Source organism: Rhinolophus ferrumequinum, chromosome 2 (assembly GCF_004115265.2).
Source record: "Rhinolophus ferrumequinum isolate MPI-CBG mRhiFer1 chromosome 2, mRhiFer1_v1.p, whole genome shotgun sequence".
In the NCBI taxonomy this organism is placed as follows: Eukaryota; Metazoa; Chordata; class Mammalia; order Chiroptera; family Rhinolophidae; genus Rhinolophus; species Rhinolophus ferrumequinum.
The window spans coordinates 48,970,654-48,991,293 of NC_046285.1; the positions used below are offsets into that span (position 1 = coordinate 48,970,654).

The window sequence follows — 20,640 nt, forward strand, 5'->3', positions numbered from 1 at the left end:
AGGGATAGGCAATTAGAAAATTCAGTAATTGCTTTATCATTTAGCTTTCTATTGACAAGGGAAGTTGCTGGTTTAAATTAAAAACAAATGGCTTTTATTCTTTTTTCTTGACGAATGAAAGTTTTCTTATGTCTTTATGTGTTTCTGTTTCACATATATTTTAATGCGTAATAACCAATCTTGGGTGAGTGTGCGTGTGTGTGTGTGTGTGTGTGTGTTTAGATTCTATCAGGACCGAAGTCCTTGGGGAAATATGACAGTATTCTTCAAATGTGGTCGTTGTTTTTCTTCACTGTGGATATTAGCCCCGAACATTTGACCTGAACATTTTATCTCTTTCTTATTTGGAAAAAGAAAGTTATCCCATGAAGAAGCATGCTTGTGGGTGGTAGTCTGTGTCATTGCCCATCTTCTCATCCTTCTCCGTGATATCTTTCTCTATTTTTCCCCTCCACCCCCTCCCCCAACTCGGGTGAGTTGCTTTCCCAAAGTATCTCCAGGCTGACGTCTACGATCTCTCTGTGTGTAGGATAACAAGGACCTAGAGCTGGACATCATCCCAGCAAGCCTTTCGGATCGTGAGGTCAAGCTACGGGACGCCAACCATGAAGTCAATGAAGAGAAGCGGAAGTCTGCCCGGAAGAAAGAGTATGTTTGGGGAGCTTCCGACCAATAGCAGGCTTCTTGTGACTGTGCTTGGTTTTCACGGCCTCCTGTCCCTTTTGACAGATCAATGTGTCCTCGTAGCCACCTACAGAGGTGGCAGTGAACATACATGATGCTTTTGCCCATATGTCACACTAATCAAGAACCACAGGGCACTGGATAGTGGAGACAATGCATAATGTCAACCGTACGAACCATTTCCTGACCATTCTGCTTTCTTTATGTTGGTGTTGCACATACACAGAGATCTTGCAAGGGCTTTATGAAGAATATTTTGACAGATTCCCTTTGGGTGATGTTGGAAAGAAATAGTGTGTCTTAAGATTGAGAAGCCCTATGTCACTGATTTTATCAAAATGAAGTAGGACCACAGGTCCCGTGGAGTGAAGAAACTGAAGCTGGTCTGCTAAGTCAGAGCTTATATTTCCTCTGGGGAATGTATTAGTTTGGCTGGGCTTCTGTAACAAAATATGACAAATTGGGTCATTTAAAGAACAGAAATGTATTGTCTCACAATTCTGGAGGCTAGAAGTCTGAAATCAAGGTGTTGGCAGGGCTGGTTCCTTCTGAGGGCTTTCCTTGCAGATGGCCGTCTTCTTGGCCACACGGCGTTCTCCCTGAGTACATGCCTGTCCAGATTTCCCCTTTTTTAAGGACACTGGTCATTTTGAAATAGGAGCCTCCCCTATTTCAATATGACTTCATCTTAACTAATTAGATCTGCAATGACTGTTTCAAAATAAGGTCACCTTCTGAGGTACTGGGAGTTGGGACTTCAATGTATGAAATTTGGGAGGGACACAATTCAACCCATAATGGGGGGAAATGAGAACACACTGGATCAAATCATCTTGCTGGACTGTCTACCGGACACCAAAGAGCCAGAGGACGGTAATGGATGCATGGAAAATAAAACAAAATGGGATAGAGGGTAGTGAGGTAAATTTGAAGAAAGACACACAACTCTAGGAAGCAGATGGACAAAAAGGAAGAAGGTAGAAGAATGCCAAAAGCCTAATGAGGTAAAATCCAAGACAACTTTCCCAAGCATGTCAGATTATATTCCTTCTGATCTTCTTTCTTTCCTTGTTTATCAAGCACCTAAAAGGGACTAGAAACTCTGTTTACATAATCTTGTTTAATCCTTGCAGCAATCCTGTGTGGTCAGCTGTTTTCTAAGTAAAGAGTCTGAGGCCGGGAGAAGCAAGTTCTACCTCTAGTGAATGACAAAGTCATATTCAGTTCCTGTTTGTCCAACTTCAAAGCTCATACACTTTTCATTTTGCCAATAGAGTACGAATCGTAAGAGACTGGCTAATTAATTCCTGCAAAAGGGAATTTTTTGAATCAATACTTTAATTTTAATATAATCGCCACTACTAGTAAAATGTATTTGCTTTAAGGAAGATCCCACCAAGACAGAGATCCAGGAAAAGATGCTGCTCATTTAAATATTTCTTGTGAAATTTCCAACAGGGGGACAATCTTTCTCAAAATTTTCCTATGATGGAAACGGGTTTTTATCATGAACTACCTTGAAAAATTGATGTGAAAACTCTAAGATAAATGTACACATATAAACTTCGTGTTAAATTAGATATCATTACAAATCACAGGCCAGCTAAGAAGCACCATTTCTAATAAAAATTTGTGGGAGAAAGAAAATGAAGTACACTACACTGAAGCCATACATCGTAAGCTTAACAACCGCCCAAGCACATTGTGTTGTTTAGGGGCCCAAGGAGGAAGGGAGCCCTCTCCTGGAAGACGTGTATTTTTGTAGCACAGGCTTCTCTTTATGGGAGACGGAAGAGCAGTCACTTAACATCATTCGTTTGTGCTTTGCTTGTGATCGCACGCTCAGCTTCACGCACGTCAGTCTGTGATGTAAACGCCCCATCAGAAGTAATGTTGACGTGTGCAGGATAATCCAGGCCAGAGGTCAGCAAACTGTGGCCCACAGGCCAAATCTGACCCACCACCTGGTTTTTATTTTAATTAAATTTATTGGCGTGACATTGGTTAATAATCACCTATTTTATATAGACTATAAGGTAAAAATTGTTTTTTATATTTTTAAATGATTGAAAAATATCAAAAGAAGAAGAATATTTTGTGATGTGAAAATTAGATGAAATTCTTTTGTTTCCATAAACACAGTTTTATTGGAACATGGCCACACTTATTTTTTCACGTATCGTCTATGGCTCCTTTCACACTACAGTAGCAAAGTTGAGTGGTTGTGACAGGAACTGAATGGCCCACAAATACATCTGGGTGTTTACAGATAAAAATTTTCTAACCCCTCAGGCTCGGTGGTGGTGTCTTGGCGTCTGTTGTTTTTAGCTTTTAAATCTGGTTTAACTTATGATACTGTGAATTGTTTTGGTATAAGTCAACAACTGAACTGAACAGAAATCATCATTCTGAGAGCTGGAAAAGAAATGTAGGAAGCTGAGGTTCAAGCTTCCTCACAAATGTGAGTGGTGTTGCATGCTTGTACACACATGCAAACACACATGTGCAATTGGGAACAGATACCTATCAGCACAGAATCACAAAATGGGAGAACCGGGGTGGAAAAGGGGGAGAGAATGAGGAACTAGCTGAGCACAAACATGCCAGCGGGATACAGAGCAAATGTTCAGAGTGAGAGGGACTCAGGGGTAATACTCAGAGCAAAGAGTTTTGAAGAAAGGAAGAGACGTTTTTGTAAAGTAGAAAAATAAGAGTCAAGAATGTCATAAATGCTGGAGTGGAGAAGTGAAGTTTGAAGGAAGGGAGGTATTATATCTCTAACCAACTGAAAGCCCGTGTGTTTCCTTCTAGATTCATTATGGCTGAACTACTCCAGACAGAGAAGGCTTACGTGAGGGACTTACATGAGTGCTTAGAGGTAAGTCTTGCAGTAATCAGTTCTCAGTTGTATGGGGAAAAGGACTTCTTTCCCAGCGTCAAGACCTTGACAGGAGCTCAGTGCTCTTTGTCTTCTCCTAGAGCTTAATGAATAAAAAGCCAACCAGAGGAAACCTTTGTCCTGGGGTCAATAGTAATTGCATGGGAGTTTGAAGTACTTTTGAAAAGAAACTTTTCTCAGACTCAAGCTAGACCCAGCAAAAAAGTATGTAAGACACTGGAGTTCAAAGTCAAAACCCTGACACAGTCAATGAACTTGAGTCTGAAAATCGTCATTCTCCCCCTAGCACACACTCAGACATGCACATGTTTAATACATAAGAAGAGTGGGGAGGTTATACTCTTGCGAAAGGTCAGGATGTGTTTCCCTAGCAGCAGTGCAAGGTAATGAAACAGTCATGTTTTCTTTCTTTCCATTCTGCTTTTTACCATCTCACTTTTTACACGCTACATGCTTTTCCAGTCTCTTACCCCACAAGCTTTAAGGCCCGTTGATTTTGCCCGTATTTCATGTGGCAGTTCTTGCCAGTGATGGAAGTGTTGCTGTCTTACAGACCTACCTGTGGGAAATGACCAGTGGTGTGGAGGAGATCCCCCCTGGGATCCTTAATAAAGAGCATATCATCTTTGGCAACATCCAGGAGATCTACGATTTTCATAACAAGTAGGTTGGTGGAGGGTTTGCATGGAGCACACTTAGTGCAATACGTACCCAAGAGCAGGGCTTCCCAACAGACAGATCAGAACTGATTGTTAAACCTCACCTAGTAAATTATTACCTGTTAAATTTTCTATGTCAGTTGCTGTCAGACTTTTTTCTCATTCCCCCATCTTTCTCCACGATTGTCCAGAATTCCTCATGGAGAGTGAAGTATCCAGCAGTGTTCCTCTTAGGGACCTACCTGGCAGCATCTCCATACCCAATTAGAACGATAACCAGGCTTTGAGGAAATAAAAGTAGCTCCTCCTTATTAAAACTGGGGGGAATCCTGACAGAATTCATCTGAGGCTAAACTTCCTACCTTGTGGCACTTTGGTTTCAAATTCCATTGAACTTTTCTTTCAACCTAAATATTTCCTCCATCCCCAGGTACCCCATCAAGCCCACTTTCAACCAAAACAACAATATAGTAAAGATAGATAGATAGATAATCAAAATATCTAATGGGGCACATTTCTTAACCGCTTATAGGGGAGAACATTAATTGACTCTGTTTTGTTGAAATAATAGAGAATCGTAGAGCCCTAAAACCTCGCAACTCATTTTGTCCAGCTCCCAAAAAGATTTAAGTATCTTTTCCACAGCCTACTAAACCGCACGTTCCATGGTTAGTAGAGGGTCAGCAAGAACATTGGTTGATTACTTATGTAACCAACTAATGGAAATAACTCAGTTTCTAAAATACAAATGGGGTGAGAATTTAGGGGGAAAAATTCTCCCCTGCAACCAGAATCCTTCTTTGAAAGATCTGTCTGTAGACATTTCATATGTTTATGAGGAACACTGAAGAAGTTAGTAACCCATATGAAGCAGCAAATTTTTGTACTCCTTTCATTAAACCAATGGTGAGTTTGTGTTGCTAACTAGGATTTTGCATGAAAAGTTTCCACACTGAAATGTATGTCATGACTGAATAAGACTAAAATCTATAATAAAACCCAGTAAGAAAATGTCAGCCAGGAAATCAAAATAAATAAAAAAATAAAAAAAGATCAATCAAATATGGAATTTCAAGACACAAGGAATATGTTGGTAGAAAGTCCTAGAGCTTTCTTCAGACCTTTTTCCAGAGAAGGGATTAGAGGTAAAGGTTCAATATTGTAGGATACAATACAGAGGAAGTCTTAGGATCAGGCTCGTCAAGGCTTTTACAGAGTTAAGCACTTGTGCTGGAGATAAAGCTGCCAGCTCCAAGAGTTCCTGAGAAGGCCAAATGTCCATGTGTAGCAGCCAGCCTGAGGTAGGACTCAAGAGCAGCGCTGCCCAGTAGAGCTTTCTTCAGATGTACTGGACAGTAACCAGTAGACATGTGTGGCTATTGAACACTTGGAATGTGACTAGTACTGCTGAGAATTGAATTTTAAATTTTATGTAATTGAATAGATTTAGGTGGCGGGTGGCTGCCATATTGGACAGCCCAGCTTTAGGAAATGAGACCTGAGTACGGCCCTTTGCTAAGAATAACTCGGAGGCAAGCAATAGCTGGGTGTAAAAGGATCCTGAGTTCTAAAAGGTCTAAATAAGTTTCCTCTCTTGTCAACTCCTGGTGATTAATCCCCTGTTGTGTCATCAAATGGCATCAGTTTAAGGAGAACGTGTAGCTCCTGTAACATGGTAACTGGGTCAGATTATGAAAACAGTAAGTTCTACGGAGGAAAAACCCTTCTGACTCGCTGGAGAACTTAATACGAGTTCCCAGTCTTGCTTTCTTTTTTTCTCCCCCCCACAAATTTTAACACTCTCCATGTGGTTTGTCTGGAAATCTCCAGACATAGAAATAGTTTCTCCTCATGCCTTTTGAATAAGACCCTAATAAAGCCATTTTTGACCATTGATTCCGAATTCTGTCACCTGAGTCCAGCTCACCATTATCCCATCTCCCCCAGGGTATCTGAGAAGACCTGGGAGTGGGAAACTGTAATCATGTTGCATTACTTTTCTGATTTATGATCTCTGCAATTGAGTCAACAAGTCTCACTTTGCTCATCTTACCAAACTGACTAAGTATCGAAGTGGAGAAATCTAGAGATGACCAGCGTGCACTTCCTATGAGCCCTGCTTTTGCCAAATCAATGTGTAAAGGGAAAGAATATTCATTTCGAAATTGATCAATTGTAACAAAATAACATAACTGTTCCTCTTACCTGGTTTCATGATAACATTCTACTAAGCCACGGTAAGCAGTTTGGTAGTTTTTTAAATAGCTGAAAAGCTGTCTACCAATTACAAAATATAGTTCTAAGAAATGCTTTTAAAAAGTCAAGTTAAACCATATAGAATGCTGCACTTTGTAGAGGAATAAATTCAGTTGTCAAGAACACAGCTACTCAGCAAATGTTGCCATTTATGACATTATAAAGAAACAAGAAGAAAAAAAAAACCAGCCTCTGAGCAACCAAAAGCGATATCACAAAGGTAAAGTTCTTATGTTTTCATAGAAACACCTTTCTGTCCTCTCTGAAAGTCATTTACCTCTTGGTTGGATTGTGTCGAAGCCCATAGCAATTTAGAAGCAGCAAATAAGAATCAAGAACAGCTTGAGACCAGTCACATCAAGTAAAACCTGACAGGAAAGCAGACAAACTGCAATAAAAATAGGCTACAGAACCAAAAACTCCCACAGTGGTCAAAGGCCGCTCAGTCTTGGAGCAAAGGATCCTGGATCCCTACAGAGAGCCTCGCACAGCCCCTGTCTTGCAGGACAGCACAGTAACCAATGTTCGCAATAGCCCTGAATCGTTTGTATATTCTGCATTGAAAAGCAGGGAACTCTGTGATGCATTTGGAAAGCTATCCACCAAAAAAGTTCATGTTTTAAATTACCCACAATTTCAGGGAACATCCAAGAAAATCAAGCTGTATAGTAATTCCCTACAGAATCTCGAGGGCCAGGGCTTTACTCGTAATGCATGCTTTCGACTTATGCCGTACAATGTTTTATTCATGGAGAAAGCATAACACCTCTACAATCTCTAATCAGTAAGAGATAAAATGGCAATTAAGCCAACGTTGGAAATGTAGGACCTGTGAACTCCATAAGAGACCATGTCTTTCACTGTATCACCCCAGTGCCTAGCACACAAGAAACTTTAAGTAAATATTTGTTGGATGGATGGATGGATGGATGGATGGATGGATGGATGGATGGATGGACTAAAAACTGAATTACAATTTGCAGACTTATGGCTAATGGCTCAGTCATAATTCAGTCTTTTGTTTGTGAAAGTCTCAAGATAGAGGAAATCATTAGGTATGATTTCCCCCCCTTCACTACCAGAAACTTCTAGACCAGCAAAATAATTGAATATCAGAATGGAGGAGTTTCCTGGGAGCTTCTTAATGGGAGGACCATACAGTGATCCAAACACCTGTTTGCTCTTCAGGAATACTTTTCTGAAATCGTCATTTTTTTAACCTGAAAATCCAAGGATTCTTTTTAATCCCGATCGTTTGCGTCTTTCCCACGTTATAATTAAGTGCTATCTAACAAAAAACATACTCCTCTCATTTCTAGTGTATAGCTCAGATTATCTGCCTATACTCCAGAGACAGAGGAAGGGAAGGAAGGCGGGAGGTGGAGCGGTTGAGGGAGAGGCAGAGGATTGAGATGGAGTCTGCCCCAATGACCCAATTAGCTGAGTCCTTAGGAAATTAGTGCCTCCACCCAGGGTGATACAGTGTCAATCCTTTAAATGGTGTCACTTTGAAAAATGACAACCAGGGTTAATGTGTGTGTGTGTGTGTGAGAGAGAGAGAGAGAGAGAGAGAGAGAGAGAGAGAGAGAGATTCCCAAGCACCAAAATTTCTATAAAGAAGAACAATTCAATATGTAGAATTGAATACCTACAAGTAGTCGTTTTAACCCACACTGGAGGTTCAAATGCAATGCTACTTCATTTAACCCTCCAGCCTCCACATTTTGTACTACATCCCTTTTTCTACATAACTGAAGATAAAGATCATGAAGCTTACCCGTACAAGAACTGGATCTACTTCTGTTGCATTTTGCTAAGCATTCCAGGAGCACTCAGAGGAGATAGTATATGCCATAAACAGATCCCCCAAACACTCATGCTTTTGTTAGTCCAGTCTCCCCACTTTGCCTAACCTATAACTTGTCATTCAGGAAAATTGTTTCTTTTCAGTTTGCCTTGATTATTAGATTTTCAGGTTTGGTGATGCCAGCTGTTGTTTAAAACGCCCATCACCCTCAGTGAAATCTGAACTTCACTTTTTCCTTCTCAGTGATTTGGAGATACGGTCATATTGAGTCTGAGCAATGGCATTTTTATAGTCTCTGCTGTCAGGGCTCAGAGGGTCTTCACCATCAGGCACGACCGTCTCCATTTACAGATGAGGACACTAGACCCAGAGAGGACTTGCCCAATGTGTGGCCCTCCTTTCCTCTCCCCCCCTTAAAGGGGTTTGGCCTCCCAGATCAGTGCTCTCCCCTCTATCCCCACTCCATAGACCACCAATGGGGACTGCCGGATCTGGTGGGTTTAATCCATGTGCATCCCCAGATTTGAGAAACACTGCAACCCATTTCTTCCACAGCTATGTATGTCATCCAGGTCCCACACCATTACACTAATTACCTGAAACAAGTCAGTTTTCAGCAAAGATTGGAAAGGCGAGTCGGGGCGGGGGTGGGGCAACATGTGTCTAGTGGGGGCGGACTATTCCTGCGCACTCCCTCTCTGCAGGCCTGGTATTGCCAGGCCCAAGACCCAGGGAGCAGGGACAGCTGTGTGGGCCTGAGCCGGGAGCCCTGAGCAGGCCAGGGTCAGCCTCCAGGCCAGCAGGTGTCCAGGGTGAGCCAGGAGCAGAGGGTGGTGTGCAGCAGAGCATGAAGACAAGGTGGGGGCGGTCCTGGGAAAGGCCAGTGAGCAGCTGAACCAGGCCCGCATTTCTCTCTCTTTCCCGGGGTTCCTTCTTACCCATCCCTGTGCGAGTTTAGACATGGAGCTGGTACCCCAGGATGAGTCAAACCCAGCCTCTGCCCTCCGAGTTCTAGGAATTAGGGACAAGTGATAAGGGTGGAGGTGAGCACAAATGCAGCTCAAAGGAGCAAAAGAAACAGCCTCAGTTAGAGCAATAGGAAAGGCTTCACAGAGGAGGGGGCATTTAAGATTGCATTTAAACAACAGGAGTTTTATAGCCAGAGATGGCTCCCTCACTGAGGGAGGAAAGTTTGAACAAAGGCCCTCCAAGGGAAGGGAGTGGTGAAGTCTACGAGGGAGGCTGAGCGGCAATGGGAAGAGTCTGTGGGACTCAACCCCAAAGCTCTCCATTAGAGAGCTCGACATCACACCCCAGGCAGACTGTGGCTTGTCACGTGGGTAACTGTGAGACTGAGGTACAGGAAAGGAGAGAGGTGGTGGGTAGAGGTAGAGAGTGAGTCAGAAATGAAGGGGAGGGGGACACACAGGAAGTGAAGACAAGAAAGTGAGATAAAATACCTAGGTAACGAAAAGTGAGAAAGTCAAGTTGGTGAAAAACAAGGAGGAAAGAATAAATGGGAAGGGAGAAGAGAGAGAGAGGGCAGTAGTAGTGGGGGGAGGAGATAGATGATAGATAAATAGATAGATAGACAGGAAGTTGGGGGGGGGTACTGAGGGGGAGGGAGGGAAAGAAATGGATAAAGACAGCGCTCCCTGGGGCTACCATCCTATTGCAAGCAGGAGAATCAGCAAGGTGTTTTTCAAACATTTTTTTATTATGAACCAAAGAAAAAGGTTACACATTATGTTCTGATATATTATATATAACAGGGAATACAGTTTTTCAAAATAACACCCCCACGATGTGTGACGCACGCTGGTATTTTAGGTTAGGTTCCATTTCTCCTCCCCTTCCCTACCTCTTTCCTCCTCTTTTAATGCTGGTTTATACCCACTAAATTGATTTTACAACCTCTTAAAACACAGTGGGTGAAGCTGCAGCTACAAGGTGAAGAGCTAGCTCCATCCACCAGGTGCTGAGGCAAAGGACGTGCCGCCCACGGCCGGTGGGCAGGGCCACGCCGCCAGGCTGCTGCTGGCTCCTCGCCGCCTCTCCCACCCTCCCAGCACATGCGCACATGCATACGCGTGCACACACACACACACACACACACACACACACACACACACCCCTTGCTTAAAATATGCATATTCCATGTTTTCTATGCCTCTTCCTCCCCTGCCCCACCCCCCACCTTCCAAATGCCTTTGGTATTAGTTTTATCCCATTTACAGAAAATCATAGAATAACAGAATATAAAAGCCTAGGAAAAAACCTTTGAAGATAATCCAGTTCTGTTCTACTCCCTTGTTTTATAAATGTTTGTGACCTGTCCAAACCAATTAGTAGCACAGCCAAAGAATCCAGATCTTCATGACTCCCGATTACTGTCATTTTCTTAAATATTAACTATCAGGGAAAGAGGAAAAGGAAGACCTGTCGAGATTTTTCTTGGACCCTCAACCCACACTCGAAGGGATAACTGCAGGCTTTATACAACCCATCAGAAGGGCTGTGTAAAAATTTAGCTGTGGTTTTGTTGTTGTTTGTGTTTTCAGTGAGCTGCTGATAGATACTGGGGAATACCCAAGGCAAGACAAAGTCGAAACATTTCTTTGGATGTGTCAATGTTAGTTGTAGTTGTACCCACTGACTGCTTAGCATCCATGCCTAGTTGCTAAACAGCACATTAATGGATCTGTATAACATTAAATGTGAGATTAATTTTTGTATTTTATTTTAACATTAAACCTGTTATATGTCTATGCAGGTACATTTTGATTCATCTGATCACACAAGCTAAACAAAATCAAGAAACATTAGCAAACCTTGCTAGCAATGCAGCAAGGTGAATTGCTGCTTGAGGGTGGAGGCAGAGGGTGCGAATATGGTGACTGGGATTCCAGCCCTGCACACCTGTCCCCTTCATCTCTCACCTAGGCTGACGTCGTGGGTGTGCAATGAAGGGACAGAGCCAGGTGGTCCTCCTGGCCAGGTGGTCCTCCTGGCTCAGTGTGGGGGATCAGACTGTGCTGAAGTTCTTCCATGAATAATCCCGCACCTTCGCTGGAGCACACGTGACACTCCATTAATTTAGTAGCTGCTCCCGTATGCCAACCAGCTGTCTTTACCCCAGCAATCTAGAACCTCCGATAGGCTAGGCTCTGATTCTCCCTGATCACTAATGGATTCTTTAGACATGATCTCTGGCTCCACTTGTATGGAAGCAGTACCCCGGCCCTGCTTTGATAAGGAGGCGATGCCCTGGACTTCCTGCCAATAAGTGAGCCTGCCATCTTTCTCCCCACCCTACCGCCCGCTTTTGTAGCCTTCACACTGTTCTTCTCTTGCCCCACGCCACAGCCCCCACCTTCATTCCCCTTCTTACCCCCTCTGGCATTCCACCAAGTGCTTGTGTGTGAGAGCGTGTGCACACACGTACACACAACGTCATCCAATAGATTCCCCCCTTTAAATGCAGGCTGCACCCTGATGTAAAGGTGTGTCTGCAGGACCACCTTGTGAGCCCCTCAGTGAAGAATGCACTTCTCCAGCAACACCGAGACTGTAGACTAAATTTATCTTTGGAGAGAATAATACAATCAAAATTACTCAGGGTACCTTTGGGATGGTGCTATTTCCATAGTGCTTCATGACAAACCTCAGAAAGCTTTCCTATCAATAAGTGCTGCAGGTTTCATTTCCGGGGATTCTGGACAGAACCAGAGGGAAGCAGTTTCCCCATGAAGCGACTGCATCATATATTGCATTGTAATAATTGAAAAGAGTAATGACATTGCTTAGATCTAGACATTTCTTTAAAAGTTTTATTCCTTTCTGAAAGAACATCAGACATTCACACCAACACTTCAACTACTCGCTTTGCTCATTTCCCTGCTATTTATTACATATAATTATTGAAATGGTAAGAACTAAGATCTTGCTACAGACCAGCTGAGGTGGAATATTCCGTCACTTGTGAAGAGGTTGTGACCTCTTGTGCTTTCATTTAAACTCATCGTTTCTGTTTGAAGTAGGTGGAATGATATGAATCAAACTTACATCATCTGTCATCTTCATAAGCTTCAAATTAAAAAGCAAAACGGAGTTCACTGTTGCCACTTCAACAATTACATTGAGATGGTAGTGAGTATCTTACTCCAAGTTATAAATTTATATGCCCAGCACAAGGTAGTTTTTTGTTTTAATTCTTAGCTTTTTTATTTAAAACTTCAATCATATACAGTCAGTGCAGAATCTGCCTGCTGAAAGCATACTGGAAGGTAGGGCAGTTGCCTTCAAATGCTGGGCTGTGGACTGGACTCATTAGAATTACCTAGGGAGCTTTTCTAACCAATGCACGTACTCAGATCCTATCCCCAGGGGGCAGTGCACAGCCACGCGTGGGGACCACTAACTAGGGTTTTTCAACAGTGATCCTGGAGACAAAGTCTAATATTACCACCAAAAGTGTTCCACTTACAAAGAAGTTTGGGAAGCAATATCACTTTAGAGATTATAATGTACCTCATCATATTGTAGGATTTTGGAAGTCCTGCCGTAAAGAAACCAGCTTACCCCCAGCATTTCCCAAACTTAATGGTATGTGACCTTGGAATCCAGTTTTTGCATTAAAACCCAGCATACGGTTTCAGGGGAGCTAATCTGCTATAGCTTTTTTTTAGCAGACGCTTGGTGGGGAGAGCTCCCTAAATATAAGTATCTCGAAGTGAGGAAGAGTGTGTGATATACCATATGTTTACCAAAGAGAGTATGAGTTGTTAAGATTGGGAAGCACCCATGTTGAAGAACTAATGTTTATTTAGTACCTACTATATGCCAGGCACCGCATTGGGTTCTTTAACTATGTGGATTTATTAAATGCTCACAACAACCCCACAACTTTGTTATTTAAAGATGAGAAAACTGAGGCTTTGGAAGACCCTCATCCTACCCATCCCCCACCACCACAACTGTGACTAAGTGTGAACTCCAGTTGTTTAGCTTGTGCTTGGTTGCAGGAGGAAAGAAAAATGAGACATGGGATCAGTAAAAGCATGGGCTAGTGGTGGTTGCTGTTAGAACTTTCATTTTCCAGATAAGCATTAATTATGGGCCTAATAGTCTATGCATTTAATTCATTTTATAGTGCTTTTATTTCTTGAGGATTTTCAAACTGAGTATCCTCTCATAGGTTTTTGATAGTTGCTATCACAAAAAAGTCAGAGCTCTATTTAAGTTACCAGGATTTTTAATTAAGTTGCTAGCCCTGTCTTCAGCATCTCAATTAATGATCAATTCTGTAGGTATAATTACTACTGTTTGCTTAAAATTAATCTTAAATGAGCAGGCTTGAGTTTCATAAGTCAAGGAAAGAGGAAAGCTCTCCCTGCGTCATCATGGATGTCTTTGCAACTCCTAAAACAAAAATACAATTTTATATCTTACATGGAATGCCATGATGCAGGCTGTTTTACTATTTATCAATCACCCTTAAAAAAGAAGGGCCTATGTACCATGGAAGTCAGAATGTAAAGGGCAGAGTAAGATCCCGAGAGTGGGGAAGCAGAGGTTTCCTGAAAGCTGAGAGCACTTACCCTATTGTCCAGGGCCCCCAGATTCTTTCCTTTTTCCTTTTTATCTTTTCTTCCAAGTTCTTTCTTCCTCCTAGGTTCTCTTTCTCGGAGTAGTTCATTTTTTGTCCTAGAATAGCTCATCAGATTCTCTTCCCCCACTTGCCAAGCCATTGCAGCCCCCAGCCCCAGGCCCTGTTCAGTCCACCATGGCTCAGAACTGGATTTCCATTCACTATCATCACTGAGATTTATACTGAAGGCAGCTATGAGAACCTCTCAGCATCTTCTGAACAACTACTTGTGAAGATGTTGTGCATTATATTATTTAGTGTTCCTCATGGAAAAGAGCCACATAGTAGAAGTCCTTTAGAATTCACTTCCAGAAATAAAAATATGGGTTAAAGATAGATTAATATTATATTAATATATTAATATGTTATGTTATGGGAAGTTTCCAGAATTAACATATTACATATACAGCAATGAGCCAGATTGCGTCTCTTTGCAACAAAAAGATGCTTCCTTTTTGGCCTTGAAAAAGGTTTAATCCTCAATGATAGCATTATATAATATTTTTTCCTATTTCTATTTTAGAAGTTATATTAAATACATGTGTGTCACCTGCAATTCTTCTAAAAGTATCAGTAAATATGATATTTTATTGATTCTGAGCACTGCATATTTGCATTTCAAAAACTCAGATTGCATTTAGTTATTCCTGTTCCATGATTCTGATCAAGACACTCTTAAAATCACATGTTAGGGAAAAGGTGCTATCATCAAATGGCTACTGCTAGGAGTCCCCAAAATGTGTAAGTGTCTTTTTCTTATGACTAAAGTAATACTCATTTAGTGTAGAAAATTTCTAATTGCATATATATATATATAAATATATATATGTGTGTGTGTATATATATATATAAACATATATATATACCCATATACATATATACACTTACATACACACATGGTATGTATATAATCTATATATGCATGTATTTATATACACATATATACACACACAATGTATATATATAAATATATATATATATATATATACTTTGATCCCACCTATCATTATTAGCATTTTGACCGTCCAGATATGACTTGCCAAATATTTTTAATTGCACATATTTTTAAGCCATTGATAGAACACAAGTAATATACACATAGAACCCATAACCAATTGTAATTATCAGATACTGCTGTGGTACATTTATACAATGCAGTATTATTCTGCTGTAAAAAAAAAAAAAAAGAATGAAATCTTACCATTTGCAACAACATGGATGGGCTGAGAGGATATTACGCTAAGTGAAATAAGTCAGACAGAGAAAGACAAATACCGTATGATCTCACTTATATGAGGAATCTAAAGAATAGAATAAACAAACAAAACAGAAATAGCCTTGTAGATACAGAAAACAAACTGATGGCTGCTAGATGGGAGGGGAGTTGGGAGGTAGATGAAAAAGGTGAAGGGATTAGGAAGTACAAATTGGTAGTTACAAAATAGTCATGGAGGTGTGCAATACAGCATGGAAAATATACTCAATTAAGTTATAAAAATCTATGTATGGTGTCAGATGGGTACTGGACTTATCCAGGGAATGACTTATTTAATTACATAAATGCCTAAACACTTCTCTGTACTCCTAAAACTAATATAAAATAATACTGAATGTCAACTATAATCAAATATATATATGTATGATGGAAAGTACAGTATAGGAAATATAGTCAATGGTATTGTAATAACTATATATGGTGTCAGACGGGTAGTAACCTAGTTGGGTTTATCACTTTTTGAGGTATGTAAATGTCTAATCATTACATTGTTTTGTACACCTGAAACTAATTAAAAAAATAAAAAAAGATACTGCTGGAATGCTTGGACAATAGAGCCAGGTAGAATAAGTCAGATCAATAAAATTTGTTTTTTCCAGTGGTAGAGGTAAGTAGTAGAATAATTCAGAACTGCTTTATATCTTATTTAATTTTTGAATTAAGTTTTAAACTCAAATATAAAAGTATAAATTGAGAAGTCCCACGTACTACTATCTTCATTCACCTTGTTCTTTCACCTGGTTTCCTATGGTAATAACTTTTTAAAAAAAACCATTTTATTGTAGTATGATTGACATGTGAAAAATTGTACACATTTAATATATACAACTTGATGAGTTTGGTTATAAGTATACACCCATGAAACCATCACAGTCATCAAGGCAATAGACATATTCATCACCTCCGAAAGTTTCCTATTATTATTATTATTATTATTATTATTATTATTAGACACTTAACATAAGATCTACCCTCTTAAAATTTAAGTATACGATACAGTATTGTTAGCTATAGGTATTGTGCTATGTATTGGATCTCCAGAACTTATCTTGCATAATTGAAATTGTACTTTGACTATTAATTTATATTCTCTGACCTCAAATCAATTGTTTAGTATGTTAATTTGAAGTCAGTATGGTCACTCTTTGTTATCTATTAACACAGAAAGGAGCCATGGCACAGATGGCAGACAATTCAGTAGTAATTCAATTCAACTTTAAAATGTATTGTAACTTTTTCCCTATTAAATTTTCTTTCCTAATGTTGTCTACATTAGGAAACATTAACTCATAGTTTTTAGCACAAACTGGCTACTGGTGAAAGAAGTCATTGTAGGATTCAAAATTTTTCCACTTTATCTCTGGGACTATAGATGATATTTTGTTCTTTTTGATATCTGTATTTTTAAAATGTTACAATGGGCTCAGATTACTTGTATATAAAAATAGATTCGTAGTTGCTATTAAAATGAAAGGCCCAATGTAAGTATAATATTTCATTATTTTCAACTTGAGAAGTATAAACCCCTAAGGGAAATTATATTATTTGAAGTAGCACTATTATTAACTAACATAAATTTTAATGCAATTAGTTGTCACATATTTTAAACTACTCTTCACCACATTGTCACTTAGTGGAGCAGCCATGTGTAAATAGCGGAGGGTAGTGTTAGCCTCAGCATAATGCTCTGTGGGGGGTGGGCGCAACTGTGCACAGTGTCTAATGCAGCCTTTCTCTCCCTTTGTAGCATCTTCCTCAAAGAGCTGGAGAAGTACGAGCAGCTGCCTGAGGATGTGGGACACTGCTTTGTTACCTGGGTAAGCGCCCTGAAATCCTTCCTCTCCCACTGCCACAGGCTTTCCAAAAGTACAGATGGTACCAGATGGCATCGATGTTGGGTGTCTGACCTGAGGATTGGTAACACTGACATTCTAACATAGGACCGGGGATTGTAGAGAAGGGCCATGAGTAGGTCTGAGAGAAGCCGTCCCTCCCCTCCAGGGAGCAGAGCCCTCTCTGGGAAAAGTGCTTAGACATTCTATCCGTTAAGTTTCCTAAGCACTTTCTGAAATGGATATAGCAGGAGATTGGAACAAGCCACCACCCTTGGTAGAGGAGCTACTCCAGCTTCATCCACTGGGTTTTGTTTTGTTTGGTTTGGTTTTACCCAGACGAGGATTGGGGAATTAGAACTTTAGGAATCCATCAAACCACCAAACCATGGGTTACATCTTCTTCCTTAATAGAGAGCAGACTCCTTGGGTATCCATTCCAATGCTCACCTACAAGATGAGTGTGTAGTCATTGTCTTTCTTGGTGCTATTGTTATGGGTCGGGTCGATGGGCTGAATGTACCAGGTCCTATTACTAATTGTATAAATGGAAACAGTCTTCATTAGCATGTCCACGCCACGTGATTCTGAGCTCAGGTTCATCATAGGAGTGCAGACATCTCCAGGGAAGTTCACTTAGGACTCTCAGTGCAACTGAACATGGAAATTCTTCCCCAGGGTCCGGAGTTTTAACATTTAGTGATCATCTAGTTGTAACTTTCACTCAAAATGGGCTAATTACTTTTCAAAATGTCTTCGGGATTCAAGAGTTTATGCTCTCAAGAGCCCAATGGAATAGGCATGGCTGTGGTTATGTTTTATATTTTATAGATAGAAACATGTCAGATGAACTAGGAGATTGACTAGTCAGTCCCCTGACATGTAATAAATATCACAGTCATTTCCACAATTCATGACCTGAGTTGCTTTCTTTTCATGAAACCTTCACATTTGCTTCCTCACATTCTCTCATTTCTTGTTTTCTTTTCTTTCTTTTTTGTTTTTTAATTGGGGAATATTGGGGAACAGTGTGTTTCTCCAGGGCCCATCAGCTCCAAGTCATTGTCCTTCAATCTAATTGTGGAGGGCGCAGCTCAGCTCCAAGTCCAGTGGCCGTTTTCAATCTTAGTTGCAGAGGGCACAGCCCACCATCCCATGAGGGAATTGAACCGGCAACCTTGTTGAAAGCTCATGCTCTAACCAACTGAGCCATCTGGCTGCCCCTCCGGAAGTTCAGCGGCAGCCCGTTGTCTTCAATCTAGTTGTGGAGGGCGCAGCTCATTGGCCCATGTGGGAATCAAACCGGCAACCCTGCTGTTCAGAGCTCGCGCTCTAACCAACTGAGCCATCCGGCTGCCCTTCTCGCTCATTTCTTAAGGATATCTCAGACTGCCATCTCATTTTGTGCGAATACCTTGTCTATCTCTAAATACATAAGCCCATGCATATGAGTGCTTCACATTAATGATGATAAACACTATATGACCCCTTGCACAGCCAACGTAGAGAAAAAACAAGATTGGCCATTAAATGAAGGGATTTTTTTTTATCTTGTTTCATAAAATTTGTGGATTTGCCTTACAATCAACCATAAACATGATTTATTATCATCTCTTAGGAAATGATGAATGCCTCCCGGGTAATACATAAACCCGAAATTGGTTTCAGAAAAACCTTTGATGATTGCATAAAATGTGCACATTTTGCCAAAAATTATCCCAAGGTTATTTTCTTAAGTCTCATAATCCTAACATATGAGTATTTCAGGAGTAGAGGGTAGAAAGTTGTTTGTAATATATGGTAATGACCAAGAAGCTTGATGTCAGCTTGTCTGGGCTCTACTGCTTTCTAACTATGGGAATTTAAAGTTGCTTAACCAACCTGTGCTACAGTATTCACATCTGTAAAATGGGGATGATTGTAATAGAACTCACTACATAGGGTTCTCATGAGGATCAAATGAGTTTACAGGCATAGCACTTAGAAAGGTGCTTGCATAAATGAAACCTACTCTAATTAATGCATATCTAGGCTGTTTTCTCACAAGAGGACGGATATCCCAAATGTTCAGGAGACACCAACATGGGCAGCATTTCACAAATGGGAAAAGTACTTGGTGGCCAAAATATACACACCTTTCCCAGTGGAAAGGGTGTGTACCACTAACCCAGAGTGTCCTGAGAGAAATAACAAATGAATTTTCACCAAGCCATAAGGTTCTTGACTTGAAGTAACAATCTGGTTAAGACTCATTGTTCAAACCCTGCCCCAAAGGGTCATCCTGCTTTCCTTTCTCCCCATCATTGCTTTTGAGAAATTGGGGATGACAGCATATAGTCCCTTGACACACCCTACAAACTACCCTCCACGGAGACATTTGGAGTACAAGCAGATCTACTTCTGAGATCATATTTCATTTTCATGGTTTGATTTTTGTTTTTAAAGCAGATGCTGTCATTTTTTAAGATGGGTAGCACATTTGTAGGTAATTCAAAAAAAGCGGATAGATAATCTCTAAATAAATTCTGTCCAACTTCAGAATACGTTATGGTATGTGAATTGGATTTTCTAATTCTTTCTAGCTCAGAGTAGTATTAAAATGAGTTCAGTTTTGGGGAGCTTTCTCCTGTTGATAGGAGCAAAGCTTCCCAAAATTTGTTAAGGGAGCATCGGCCGGATGAGCCCAGAACATTTGCCACACATAATCCTGGCAACACCACATCTGAGGGTTTTACTGCACAGCCCTTGTTGAACCCTGTAGGTATAGTCAACAGAAGGGAGCAACAAAAGCATGCTGAGCTATTATTGTCTTTGTTCTTTTTAGGCAGACAAATTTCAGATGTACGTCACCTACTGTAAAAACAAACCTGATTCCAACCAGCTGATCCTGGAGCATGCAGGCACCTTCTTTGACGTAAGCTGTGATTTTCTGTTTTTGAGCCATTGTTTCACAGGAGGAAATGCTTCTCTACTTTAGGATAATGGTTTTTTAACTATCCTTTGCTCCTCACTTTTCTTTACTGGCCACCCTAAACCTCTTTCTCACGGATAAAGCAAGGGAGGAAAACCAAATCTGTGTTTGGTTGCTTGGTTGGTTGGTTGGTTGGTTTTACCCCATCCCATCTCGAGTGCTGTGATTTTGGACAAGGCACACTTGCCTCCATGCTTCAACAGCAACCTGAGCTCGTCGTCAATCTCCAATGATGCAGGTGTTAAGATGTTTCACCTCTACTTCATACATAGCTCCCTCAAATGCAGGGGTTCTCCCAGTGTGGTCCTCAGATAGCCACGTCAGCATCACCTAAGAACTTGTTAGACAGGCATATTTTGGACACCTCCCTCCAGATCTGTTGAAGCCGAATCTCCAGGGCTGGAGCCCAACAATCTGAGTTTAAGGAGCCCGTTGGGTGACTGATGCCCACTGATGTTTGAGAATCACTAGTCTCATGCAATTATTTCAACCTTGGCTACGCATTGGAATTACCTGGGGGCCTTTGCAAACTACTGATTCTGCTTCCCACCTCTGAGATTCTGATCTGATTGGCTGGGCGGTGAGAGGTTTAAAAGTTTGCAGGTG

The 20,640-nt window shown here is 40.9% G+C and overlaps 1 protein-coding gene across 19 annotated transcripts in view; it reads left to right on the forward strand.

Annotated features, from left to right (window-relative positions):
- The window catches only part of KALRN (kalirin RhoGEF kinase), a 615,365-nt gene that overhangs the window by 381,680 nt on the left and 213,045 nt on the right, over positions 1 to 20,640 (forward strand). For all 19 annotated transcript variants that reach the window (XM_033132405.1, XM_033132467.1, XM_033132483.1 and 16 more), the window contains exons 23-27: positions 530 to 648; positions 3,496 to 3,562; positions 4,137 to 4,246; positions 16,979 to 17,048; positions 19,888 to 19,977. In XM_033132405.1, the coding sequence (XP_032988296.1) occupies positions 530 to 648; positions 3,496 to 3,562; positions 4,137 to 4,246; positions 16,979 to 17,048; positions 19,888 to 19,977 (456 nt within the window). The remainder of the gene's footprint in view (positions 1 to 529; positions 649 to 3,495; positions 3,563 to 4,136; positions 4,247 to 16,978; positions 17,049 to 19,887; positions 19,978 to 20,640) is intronic.